General features: G+C 51.0%; 1 protein-coding gene across 3 annotated transcripts in view; it reads left to right on the top strand.

Moving 5' to 3' along the window:
• Positions 1-12,661, top strand: part of TEF (TEF transcription factor, PAR bZIP family member) — a 31,929-nt gene that overhangs the window by 13,396 nt on the left and 5,872 nt on the right. Inside the window, exons 1-2 of one of the 3 annotated variants that reach the window (XM_063623018.1) lie at positions 959-1,374; positions 6,835-7,167. In XM_063623018.1, the coding sequence (XP_063479088.1) occupies positions 1,218-1,374; positions 6,835-7,167 (490 nt within the window). In that variant the 5' untranslated portion in view covers positions 959-1,217. Of the gene's footprint in view, positions 1-958; positions 1,375-6,834; positions 7,168-12,661 lie in introns of those variants that run through there. The other 2 variants (XM_055253078.2, XM_055253079.2) reach the window with 2 other exon arrangements.

The raw sequence follows: 12,661 nt of genomic DNA, 5'->3' as shown, positions 1-12,661 counted from the left end.
AATGTGGCATCGGTACCGGTACCTGGTGTCAAGGAGGTTTTTGTTTTCTAGGTAAAAGAAGGGTGTCCTAGAAAGGAAAATAATTTCACATCTGTTTGGGACTGTAGAGATTCTCTAGCCCAACCTCTCAATTTTATGGCCGAGGAAACAAACTCCAGTGAAGCAACCGGACTTTCCCAAGGTCATAAGCTAGTAAGTGGGAGGGCGGAAACATGTACCCGGGCCCTGGCTCAGGACAGAGCCTCAGGAATGCTCCCTCCACGCTAGTGTTTATCTGGATGCGTGAGCAACCCGACACCCCGCTCTAGGGCGGCCAAGCCTGCTCAGACCATCCCTACGACTCGGCAGGTCGCGGTCCCCGGCTCTGCCCTCAGGCGACCTCTGGGTCGCGTGGGAGCAGAAGTGCGGGCTAGGCTCTGTGTCCCTGTCCCGCGACCCTGGACAGAGTCCCCAGAACAAAAAGACCCCGCCCTCCCTTCCCCTCCCGCCCCGCCGCAGCCCCGCACGTGCGGCGCCTCGTGCACCGCCCCGGGTCCCGCCCCCACCCTCCATTGGCTGTTCCCGTGCCTTCCTCCCCTGCCCCCTCCCCCCGCGACCAGACTCGGCTGCGGCTCCACGTGACCCGCGGGGGGCGGCCACGCCGCGCGAGCAGGAGCTCGGATAGGTCCCCTTGGCCGGTCTGGCCGCTCCGAGCTCCGCCCCTCTTCGGTGGCGCGTCCGGAAGGTTGCGAGTCGGGGACAAGAGGGAGAGGCTGCCGTGGATGGGGAGGGCAAGGGTTATGAAGAGGGCGGTGAAGGGGGAACACTGGTAGGAGGGAAGGGACCGCGCCGAGGAAGGCCCACGACAACTCCAGGAGGCGCCAATCAGGGGACACAGGGGCGGAGGGGCGGGGCGTCCGCAGGGGTCCTCACCTGGTTCCGCACGTGTCTATCTTATCCCGGCTGCCCGACCAATCACGGCCCGAGGATCTGCGCCTGCCCCTCTCGCAGGCTGGGCCAATCCAGAGCCACGATCCGGGGAAGCTGGCCTGGCCTCATGAATAATTAATATGCCAGAGCCTGTCCGCAGGCGGGGTAGCGATGGAGGGAGGCGGGGGCGCCGTTGGGCGCCTGCGCAGTAGCTGCCCGTGTCGGCAGCTGCAGCGGGTCGCACGGCTCCGGCCCATCTCGAGGGGCGGGCGGGGGAGGCAAGGCGCGCAAGCCGAGTCCGGGGCACGATGTCCGACGCGGGCGGCGGAAAGAGGCCGCCTGTGGACCCGCAGGCAGGACCCGGTCCGGGGCCGGGGCGCGCAGCTGGGGAAAGGGGCCTGTCGGGGTCATTCCCCCTGGTCCTGAAGAAGCTGATGGAGAACCCCCCGCGCGAGGCGCGCCTCGGTGAGGGCGGGGGGGGGGTGGTCCGCGCGGGGCTGGGGGCGGGGCTTATGCAGGGGCGGGGCCTCGTGAGGGCGGGGCCGGGGAGGCTGTAGGTCAGGGAGCAGTGGTCCAGCGGAGGGGGATGGGGCCGGCATGACCAAGAGCCTGGAGGACGAGGCCGGGGGGCTGGGGACAGAGGGTCAGGGGCGAGCTGAGACGGTGGGTCTGGCGGGAGAGGGTGGTGGGGGGGTTTTGAGGAGGCGGAAGGGGATCGGGAGCAGTCACTTAAATGACGCTCCAGGGCCCCTCCCCCGGGGCCACCTGCATCGGAGTCACTCGGGATGCCTGTTTAAAATGCCGGTTCCTGCGCCCCACCCAATCTGCGGTCACCAGGACAGGGGTCTTGCATTTTAAGGAGCACCCCGCCGCACCCCCATTATTTTCCAAGTACACGAAAGTTTAGGAAGCGCAGGTCTAGGGTAGCGGACTGTCATCGTACCTGGCCTTACCCCTCCCGGGGGGGGACCTGGCTTCCTCCTTGGGTGTGAGTAGCCCAGCTACTAGGTCCACGCGGGAGCCTTTCTGTTGAGGGGCTTCTGCTTAGCGGGTCGAGGGGGTGTGGGCGAGGAGTGCGGGGCGCCTTGGGAGGGGAGTTTTGCGCCAAGCAGGGAAACGATGAGGGTCAGATGAGGCCACTGAGGCCCTTCGCCTGGTTGGCTGGGGCTGACCCTAGACTCTGGGGCCACGGCGGCAGGACTGAGCTTCATCTTTTTGCCTAGGCCACGAACGTCCCTGGGGCGTATGTGGAAAGCAGGTCTGGCCTTGTTTTTCGCCCTGGGAGATGGGGTGCAGGGAGCAGCAGGAGGGCCGCCTGAGGTGGGGTTGTGGGTGCACTGAGGTATACTTTGAGTGTGAGACCTTTGCATTTCCGAGAGCCATCAGTAATTCAGGGTTTGGGAAAGGGATAGGCCTTCGAGAGTTGTCTGGCCTGGGGAATGGATTTTCTTTTTTAAAATGCCATTTCTCTTCCTTTCCTGGGTGTGTTTTGAGGCTCCCATCCCTGTGGCTGTCACTGTTGAGTTATAAATAGCTTTAGCACATCAGGTGAGGCCAGCCTCTCTCCTCCTGCTTTGGGACCTCATGTGCACAAACCCTTTTGTTTGTTTTTGAGACGATGCTTTGTTCCAAATCTGGGGCTGAGACAAGCTGCAGGGAGAGGTGTACAGATCTGATAGTTTCTTGTTTGAAATTACCAGGTAGTAACCATCCATAACAAGAATTCTACCCGATATTCATAGAGTGCTCACAAAGCACGCTGACATCATCTTATTTCATTAACAGTCCTAGAAGGTATTCTCCCCACTTCCCAGATGAGGAAAATTGAGGCTCAGGGAGGTGAGGGTGCTTCCTCAAGGTCACACAGCTAGACCTTTTGACTCTCAGTTTGGTGCTCTTTCTACTGTATCACGCTGGCAGCCACTGTTGCATGACCTGAGTGATGGACTAGTCCTTTATCTCTTACAATTTAAAATTCCACCTTACAAAAACACTGATTTAAAGTATCCCTCATTGCTTAGGCCAGGCAAAACCTGGAACTTATTGTTGCCTGTCTTTCAGTATGGCTGCTTTTCTGTCTCCTGCCTTCTCCTGCCTCCTTTGATCCCAAATGACCCCACCCGACATCGGTCACAGTCATTTTTGAACAGAGTGAGGAGTCCAGATCTCAGGGAAGGAGAGCAGGAAGGCCATCTGGCCCACCCAGCCCACCAAGGCTTGACTTTCTTACTTCCCAGTTGGTTTTAAACCAAAGCCTGGTATAGAAAGCAGTTGCAGGAATTCAGGTTAATTTGTATTAGAAAGCTATGACCAAGTTGTTTGTTAAAACCTCCACCTTCTTAACTCACTGGGTGTGTTCATTTTTATTGGACCAACAAGCTGCTATTTGGTCTGGGAGTCCATGCGTGACTGGTTTATTTCCAACTTAATCATATTTGATTTCTCCTTTTCACTTATAAATCCAGAGTTCAAAATTGTCTCCCTCAATTTTGAAAACCCATCATGAGCTTGTCATGATTTTATCTCCCACTTCCCTGATTAGTCTCCCTGTCACTTTGATTTCCTTCCAACTTTGTCACGTTGCTCTCTTGTCTTTTTTTAATTGCCCTCTCTTGGATATCCACATGTGTAACTTTGTGACTGAGACAATTGGGTAGATCTAGTCCCCACTAATTGATTAGTTTTGCTTTGAATAGGAGCAGTCTTTCTTCTTCAGCTCCACCACTCTCCTTCCTCCCAGAAAACCTGCCTTCAGTCTTTTCTGCTTATTCAGGGATAAAGATCTCTTGAAATGGTTGCTCTGAAAAGGGTCCTGAAAAGACAGCTCCAGGCCCTTTCTAATAAACCTAACCTAAATCTGTTTGCAAATCCAATATTCTACAGTTAGTATATATATTTTCCCGTAGTCCACCATCTGCCTACCCCTTGTTGGGCCCTTGAGATCTATAAATAAATCAGTTCATACCTTCAGTGAGCCCACAGTAACAATGATGCCTACAGTGTGCCAGGAACACCGTAAAGACACTTTTTTTTTTTCTATCGAGACGGACTTTCGCTCTCGTTGTCCAGGCTGGAGTGTAGTGGTACAGTCTCGTCTCACTACAAACCTCCGCCTCCAAGGTTCAAGCAATTCTCCTGCCTCAGCCTCCCAAGTAGCTGGGATTACAGGCATGCACCACTATTCCTGGCTGATTTTTTGTATTTTTAGTAGAGACGGGGTTTCACCATGTTGGTCAGACTGGTCTCAAACTCCTGACCTCAGGTCAGGTCAGGAATCACCATTCGCCCGCCTCGGACTCCCAAAGTGCTAGGATTACAGGCGTGAGCCACTGCGCATGGCTGTAAAGACACTTTCAAATGTTATCTCTGGCCAGGCGCTGTGGCTCATGCCTGTAATCCCAGCACTTTGGGAGGCCAAGGTGGGTGGATCACCTGAGGTCAGGAGTTCGAGACTAGCCTGACCAACATGGAGAAACCCCATCTCTACTAAAACAAAATTAGCCGGGCATGGTAGCACATGCCTGTAATCCCAGTTACTTGGGAGGGTGAGGCAGGAGAATCGCTTGAACACGGGAGGTGAAGGTTGTGATGAGCTGAGACCGCACCATTGCACTCCAGCCTGGGCAACAAGGGCGAAACTCCTTCTCAAAAAAAAAAAAAAAAAAAGTTATTTCTAATCTTCACCAAAGAAACAGCTTTATCCTAGTGTACAGTGGAGGATACCAAGGCTCAGAGAGGTTAAGTAACATGGCTAAGGTCACACATCAAACAGCAAGTGGCAAAAATGGGACTCCTCCCTGGGCTGGGTTGCTGTGGAGAAGCATAACTGGAGGGAACAGGACAGGGGAACACAAAAGTTCTTGGCCTGAAGATCTCAGCCCTTTCTAAGCTAAGGTATCAGGAAAGGTCAGAGACTCCATTTCTCTGCTTGTAGTCTCCTGCAGATGCTAATCCTACAGCCTATTTTGTTTTTGTTTTTTTGTGGCGGAGTTTTGCTCTTTGTGGCCCAGGCTTGGGGTGCAGTGGCATGATCTTGGCTCACTGCAACCTCTGCCTCTCAGGTTCAAGTGATTCTCCTGTCTCAGCCTCCCGAGTAGCTGAGATTACAGGCGCCCGCCACCACGCCCAACTAATTTTTGTATTTTTAGTAGAGATAGGGTTTCCCCATGTTGGCCAGGCTGGTCTCAAACTCCTGACCTCAGGTGATCTGCCCACCTCAGCCTCCCAAAGTGCTGGGATTACAGGGGTGAGCCACCGCCCCCCCGGCACCTGGCTAATTTTTCTATTTTTAGAAGAGACGAGGATTCACCATGTTGGCCCGGCTGGTCTCGAACTCCTGACCTCAGGGGATCCACTCGCCTGGGCCTCCCAAAGTACTGGGATTGCAATCCTGACTCACCGCACCTGGCCAGTGCTACAGGCTATTCTGAATTAACCCTGTGGCCGGGTGCAATGGCTCACGCCTGTAATGCCATCACTTTGGGACGCCGAGGCAGGTCGATCACCTGAGGTCAGAAGTTCAAGACCAGCCTGGCCAACGTGGTGAAACCCCTGTCTCTACTAAATACAAAAAAAATTCATCAGGCGTGGTGCCACATGCCTATAATCTCAGCTACTTGGGAGGCTGAGGCAGGAGAATCGCTTGAACCAGGGAGGCGGAGGTTGCAGTGAGCCTAGATTGTGCCATTGCATTCCAGCCTGGGCAACAGAGCGAAACTCCATCTCAAAAAAAAAAAAAGGCTGGGCGCGGTGGCTCATGCCTGTAATCCCAACATTTTGGGAGGCTGAGGCGGGTGGATCACCTGAGGTCAGGAGTTTGAGACCAGCCTGGCCAACATGGTGAAACCCTGTCTCTACTGAAAATACAAAAAATTAGCTGGGTGTGGTGGCAGGCTCCTGTAATCCCAACTACTCGGGAGGCTGAGACAGGAGAATTGCTTGAACCCAGGAGGCAGAGGTTGCAGTGAGCTGAGATTGTGCCATTGTACACCAGCCTAAGCAACAAGAGTGAAACTCCATCTGAAATAATAAAATAAAATAAAACAGGCCAGGCACAGTGGCTCATGCCTGTAATCCCAGCACTTTGGCGGGTAGATCACCTAAGCTCAGGAGTTCGAGACTAGCCTGGCCAACATGGTAAAACCCCATCTATACTAAAAATACAAAAAATAGCTGGGCATGGTGGCACACGCCTGTAATCCCAGCTACTCGGGAGTCTGAGGCATGAGAATAGCTTGAACCCAGGAGGTGGAGGTTGCAGTGAGCCGAAATTGGGTCACTGCACTCCAGCCTGGACGATGAGCAAAATACTGTCTCAAAATAATAAAAAATAAAATAAAATAAATAATGAATTAACCCTATGACTGCTTAAGGTCTCAGAGCATGTGGTGAGCCTTCTGGGAAGGCCAGGTATGGATGAGGATGGGATGCCGTGTCTAAAGGAAAACAGTGGGGCCCGGTTCAAGTGCGAGATTCGAACTGGAGAATAGAGTGGGTTCTTGAAATGCATGAGTTGAGGCCGGGCACGGTGGCTCACGGCTGTAATCCCAGCACTTTGGGAGGCCGAGGCGGGTGGATCACAAGGTCAGGAGATCGAGACCATCCTGGCTAACACGGTGAAACCCCGTCTCTACTAAAAATACAAAAAATTAGCCGGGCGAGGTGGCGGGCGCCTGTAGTCCCAGCTACTTGGGAGGCTGAGGCAGGAGAATGGCATGAACCCCGGGGGGCGGAGCCTGCAGTGAGCCGAGATCGCACCACTGCACTCAAGCCTGGGCGACAGCAAGACTCTGTCTCAAAAAAAAAAAAAAAAAAAAAAAAAATGCATGGGTTGGAATCGGGGCTCTGAGAAAGGGGCCAGGCCTGTGAGGCTTACTGCCCACTTCCTGGGATCGAGTTACTCTCCTGTGTGGTATTTCATCACAGATTTTGTTTCTGCAGATAAGGAAAAGGGGAAGGAAAAGCTGGAGGAGGACGAGGCCGCAGCCGCCAGCACCATGGCTGTCTCAGCCTCCCTCATGCCACCCATCTGGGATAAGACCATCCCATATGACGGCGAATCTTTCCACCTGGAGTACATGGACCTGGACGAGTTCCTGCTGGAGAATGGCATCCCCGCCAGCCCCACCCACCTGGCCCACAACCTGCTGCTGCCTGTAGCAGAGCTAGAAGGGAAGGAGTCTGCCAGCTCTTCCACAGCATCCCCACCATCCTCCTCCACTGCCATCTTTCAGCCCTCCGAAACCGTGTCCAGCACAGGTTGGTGAAAGGCCATCGAGCAGGGCCACCTGTCCCATCCAGGGAAGTCCATTTCCCACCGAGGGCTGCTTGTGTCCATGTGCCCAGTGAGTCCCTTCTCTGAGGGGAGGTCCTGGTGGGGCTGCAGTGTGGAGAAACTCTTCACTCCCCACCCTTCCACCCAGTTCCCCAAGGCTGGAGATAAAAAAAACCTTTCTGTTGGTTGCTGTGCTGCAAACAGTCAGGATGGGACCTTCCAGGCCAAAGCATTACAGGTTAGAAATCCCATTCTGCATTTCCTCAATGCTGCTCTTTTTTTTTTTTTTTTTTTTTTTTTGAGAAGGAGTCTTGCTCTGTTGCCCAGGCTAGAGTGCAGTGGAGCAATCTCGGCTCACTGCCACCTCCACCTCCTGGGTTCAAGCAATGCTGTGCCTCAGCCTCCTGAGTAGCTGGGATTACAGGCACCAGCCACCGCGCCTGGCTAATTTTTGTATTTTTCAGTAGAGACAGGGTTTTACCATGTTGGCCAGGCTGGTCTTGAACTCCTAACCTCTGGTGATCCGCCCGCCTCAGCCTCCCAAAGTGCTGGGATTACAGGCTTAAGCTACCACGCACAGCCTTAATTTTTGTATTTTTAGTAGAGACGGGGTTTTGCCATATTTGTCAAGCTGGTCTTGGCTCACTGCAACCTCCAGCTCCCAGATTGAATTGATTTTTATTTTTAGTAGAAATGGGGTTTTGCCATATTTGTCAGGCTGGTCTTGAACTCCTGACCTCAGGTGATTGACCCACCTTGGCCTCCCAAAGTGGGGAATGCTTTCTTTGTCCCAGGGCATAAGCAGTATTCAAGTGCTACCTCCATTACCTACTAGCCTGGGCAATAGAGTGAGACGCCATCTCAAAAAAAAAAAAAAAGCAAGCATTCCTACCACCTGGCCAGGACAGACATCATCTTCAGAGTCTGTCCTTACTCCTCCTTCTTTTACATTTTATCTCTGGGGGTTTGTTTTCATGCCCCTTGGACACGAACCTACCAAAGGAGACATGGCTCCTGTTTCAGGGGTTCTGCAAAGCTTTCTGCAGGCTCCGAGGCATACAGGCTGATAGCTCCTGCCAGCCGGTATGTCACCCCAGTAATCCACACCCAGTAAGTTCTCATACTCTTTTTTTTTCTTTTTATTATGGAAATTTTTTCAAACAAAATACAAAAGTAGGAGACGACTATAATGAACCTCTATGTAACCATCACCCAGCTTCAACAATTCTCAACTCAGAAGTAGTTATTTTCAATCAAATTATAAGTATTTCAATATGTATCTAAAATATAAGGGTTCTTTTAAAAAGACATAACGAAAATACTAGTTTTACATCTAAAGTTGACAATAAATCCATCAACATTCAGATTTCCAAAGTTGTCTCATAAACGGTATTTTACAGGCTGGGTGCAGTGGCTCACGTCTGTAATCCCAGCACTTTGGGAGGTCGAGGCGGGCAGATCACCAAGGTCAGGAGATAGAGACCATCCTGGTTAACACGGTGCAACCCCGTCTCTACTAAAAAGTACAAAAAATTAGCCGGGCGTGGTGGCAGGTGCCTATAGTGCCAACCGCTCAGGAGGCTGAGGCAGGAGAATGGCATGAACCTGGGAGGCAGAGCTTGCAGTGAGCCGAGATTGCACCACTGCACTCCAGCCTGGGCAACAGAGCAAGACTCCGTCTCAAAAAAAAAAAAAAAAAAAAGAAAAAGAAAAAAGAAAGATCAAGACCATCCTGGCCAACATGGTGAATCCTCGACTCTACTAAAAATACAAAAGTTAGCTGGGTGTGGTGGTGCGTGTCTGTAATCCTAGCTACTTGGGAGGCTGAGGCAGGAAAATCGCTTGAACCCGGGAGGCGGAGGTTGCAGTGAGCCGAGATGGCGCCACTGCACTCCAGCCTGGTGACAGTGCGAGACTGCATCTCAAAATAAATAAATAAAAGTTTTTTTTTTTTTTGTAGAGTCAGGATATCGCTATGTTGCCCTGGCTGGTTTCAAATTCATGGCCTCAAACAGTCCTCCCACCTGGGCCTCCGAAAGTGTGGGTTGAGATTACAGGCATGAGCCACTACCCCCAGCTGCTTTGTTAAGTTTCATTGCTGAATAGTAGTCTGTTGTACTAACATACCACAGTTTATCCATTTAACCGTTGAAGAACATTCTGATTTTGGTTATGAATAATGCTGCCGTAAACATTCATGTGCATGTCTTTTTTGGTTGTTTGTTTTGAGACGGAGTCTTGCTTTTGTTGCCCAGGCTGGAGTGCAGTGGCGGGGTCTCAGCTCACTGCAACCTCCGCCTCCCGGGTTTAAGCGATTCTCCTGCCTCAGCCTCCCAGGTAGCTGGTATTACAGGCGTGCGCCACCATTCCTGGCTTATTTTTGTAGAGACAGGGTTTCGCCGTGTTGGCCAGGTTGGTCTCAAACTCCTGACCTCAGGTGATCCACCTGCCTCGGCCTCCCAAAGTTCTGGGATTACAAGTGTGAGCCACCGTGCCTGGCCCATCTACATGTCTTTTGGTAAATATATATATGTGTTTCTTTTGGGCATTTGCTTAGGAAGAGAATGGCTGGGTCATTGGACATGCATATGTTCAGCTCCTGCCAAATAGTGTACAAAGTGGTCATATCCATTTGTTCTTCCACCAGCAGGGCATTGGAGTTCCAAAGTCAGCCTTTGATTTTAATTTTGACATCTTTTGTAATGGTGGACCTATGAGAGAATTATATTTCAGGCAAGTTACCAACAGATCTATTCCCTTTCCCTCTTCTTCCAGCAAAGTCATTTTAAGGTCTCATTGTCATCTTTATTTATTTATTTATTTATTTATTTATTTATTTTTAAGAGGGAGTCTCACTCTGTCGCCCACACTGGAGTGCAGTGGTGCGATCTCGGTTCACTGCAACCTCCGCCTCCCGGGTTCAAGTGATTCTTCTGCCTCAGCCTCCTGAGTAGCTGGGAATACAGGTGCCCACCACCACACCTGGCTAATTTTTGTATTTTCAGTAGAGACAGCGTTTCACTGTGTTGGCCAGGCTGGTCTTGAACTCCTGACCTCAGGTGATCCACCTGCCTCGGAAAGTGCTGGGATTACAGGCATGAGCCACTGCGCTCAGCCCTCATTGTCATTTTCTAGAATTTGTTCATAGAGGTATCCACTGGGAAATGAGAATTCCTCAAAATCTTGTCCCCAGGCCTCTTTGCAAATTTTCCCCTTTTGTTTCCTGCGGCTTTCTCTTATCCTGTCCCTGAAACTTAACCACATCTTGCCACTTCGTTGTTGCTGAAGGGCACCCAGGCATGGCATCACTTTGAACAACATCGTTATGTGGTCGTACCTGAGCTGCTTGTCCTGCAGGTACTAGGTTTGGCATGCCCCAAACTGCCTACAGTTACCATGTGGGTCCCTGGTCATTCACTCCTCTGACACTCAGAAGTCTCTGTAATTAACCCCTGTCTAATAGGATACAATGAATTTATGTGCATAATCCGATTAAAGCCTAAGTCTGATCATGCCACACCTCTGCCCAGAGCCCTCCAGGTGTTCTATCTCAGGATAAAAGTTGGAATCAGCAGCACCATTGACATTTAGACCAGATAGATGATTTTTTGTTGGGGTTGGAGGAGTGACTGACCTATGCATTGCAGGATCTTCTTTTCTTTTTTTTTTAAGACAGTCTTGTTCTGTTGCCCAGGCTGGAGTGCAGTGGTGTGATCTCAGCTCACTGCAACCTCCGCCTCCCGGGTTCAAGCAATTCTTCTGCCTCGGCCCCCTGAGTAGCTGGGACTACAGGCGCCTGCCACCACGCCTGGCTAATTTTTCTGTTATTAGTAGAGATGGGGCTTCACCATGTTGGCCAGGATGGTCTCCATCTCTTGACCTCATGATCCATCCACCTCAGCCTCCCAAAGTGCTGAGATTACAGCTGTGCGCCACCGCGCCTGGCCTATCTGACATTTTTATATATCGTTTTTATTTATCTTGTGTAATGCAGTTTTCCTCACTAGAATAACATTTCATGCAGGCAGGGATTTTTACCTGTTTGTTAACTGTTTTGTCTTTGCCAGGACAGTGCCTGGCATATAACAGGTATTCAATAAGTATTTGTTGACTGAATAATTATTTTGTATACTCCTATCAGTAGCATTGAATAAGCTGGTCAAAGGTGTAGTTTTTCTTAATATAACTCTTATCTCTAATAACACACAACCTTAGAATTCTAGAGGTGGCTTTAATCCAATCGGTGTCCACTATTAAATGGCAGCCAGGTGGGGCAGGGAAGAACAAGGAATCAGCCAGCCAGACGAAGTTTCAAATTTTAGTTCAATTGCTTATCATCTGTGTGACCCTGGGAAAACCATTTTATTTATCTGAGTGTTAGTTTCCTCATTTGGAAACTAGTTGTCATAAGACTAAATGGGGCCGGGTGCAGTGGCTCACACCTGTAATCCCAGCACTTTGGAAGGCCGGGGCAGGTGAATCACGGGGGCAGGTGAATCACGAGGTCAGGAGATTGAGACTATCCTGGCCAACATAGTGAAACCCCGTCTCTACTAAAAATACAAAAATTAGCCGGGTGTGGTAGCAGGCGCCAGTAGTCCCAGCTACTTGGGAGGCTGAGGCAGGAGAACAGCTTGAACCCAGGAGGTCAAGGTTGCAGTGAACTGAGATCACACCACTACACTCCACCCTGGGAGACAGAGTGAGACTCCTAAAAAAAAAAAAAAAAAAAAAAGACTAAATGACTAGATGGCACAGTAACAGACATGTCTCAGGGACTCAAAAGTGGAACCCGGGCTGGACCTGGTAGCTCACACTTGTAATCCCAGCATTTTGGGAGGCCGAGGCGGGGGGATCACTTGAGCTCAGCAGTTAAGACCAGCCTGGTCAACATGGTGAAACCCTGTCTCTACTAAAAATACAAAAACTAGCCAGGCGTGGTGGCTCATACCTGTTGTCTCCACTACTCGGGAGGCTGAGTTGGGAATCAGTTGAACCCGGGAAGTAGAGGCTGCAGTGAGCCGAGATTGCACCACTGCACTCTAGCCTGAGTGACAGAACAAGAGTCAGTCTCAAAAAAAAAAAAAAAGAAAAAGAAAAAAAGTGGAACCTGGCCAGGTGCAGTGGCTCACACCTGTAATCTCAGCACTTTCAGAGGCTGAAGCAGGAAGATCACTTGACCCTAGGAGTTTGAGACTAGCCCTGGCAACATAATGAAACCATGTCTCTACAAAATAAAAAAAATTAGCCAGGCATGTTGGTGTGCACCTGCGGTCCCAGCTACTCAGGAGGCTGAGGCAAGAGGATCACTACTCCAGCCCAGGAGGTCGAGGCTGCAGTGAGCCATGATCATACCACTGTACTCCAGCCTAGGTGACAGAGCAAGACCCTGTCTCCAAAAAAAAAAAAAAAAATTGGAACGCATTTCTATTCTTCAGTCTGTGTCCCTGGAGAGATGCAGCTGTTTCTCATTACTGG

Source organism: Symphalangus syndactylus, chromosome 18 (genome assembly GCF_028878055.3).
Source record: "Symphalangus syndactylus isolate Jambi chromosome 18, NHGRI_mSymSyn1-v2.1_pri, whole genome shotgun sequence".
NCBI lineage: Eukaryota > Metazoa > Chordata > Mammalia > Primates > Hylobatidae > Symphalangus > Symphalangus syndactylus.
The sequence above is the reverse complement of the archived record's forward strand: the minus strand, read 5'-3'. Positions and strand labels throughout refer to the sequence as shown.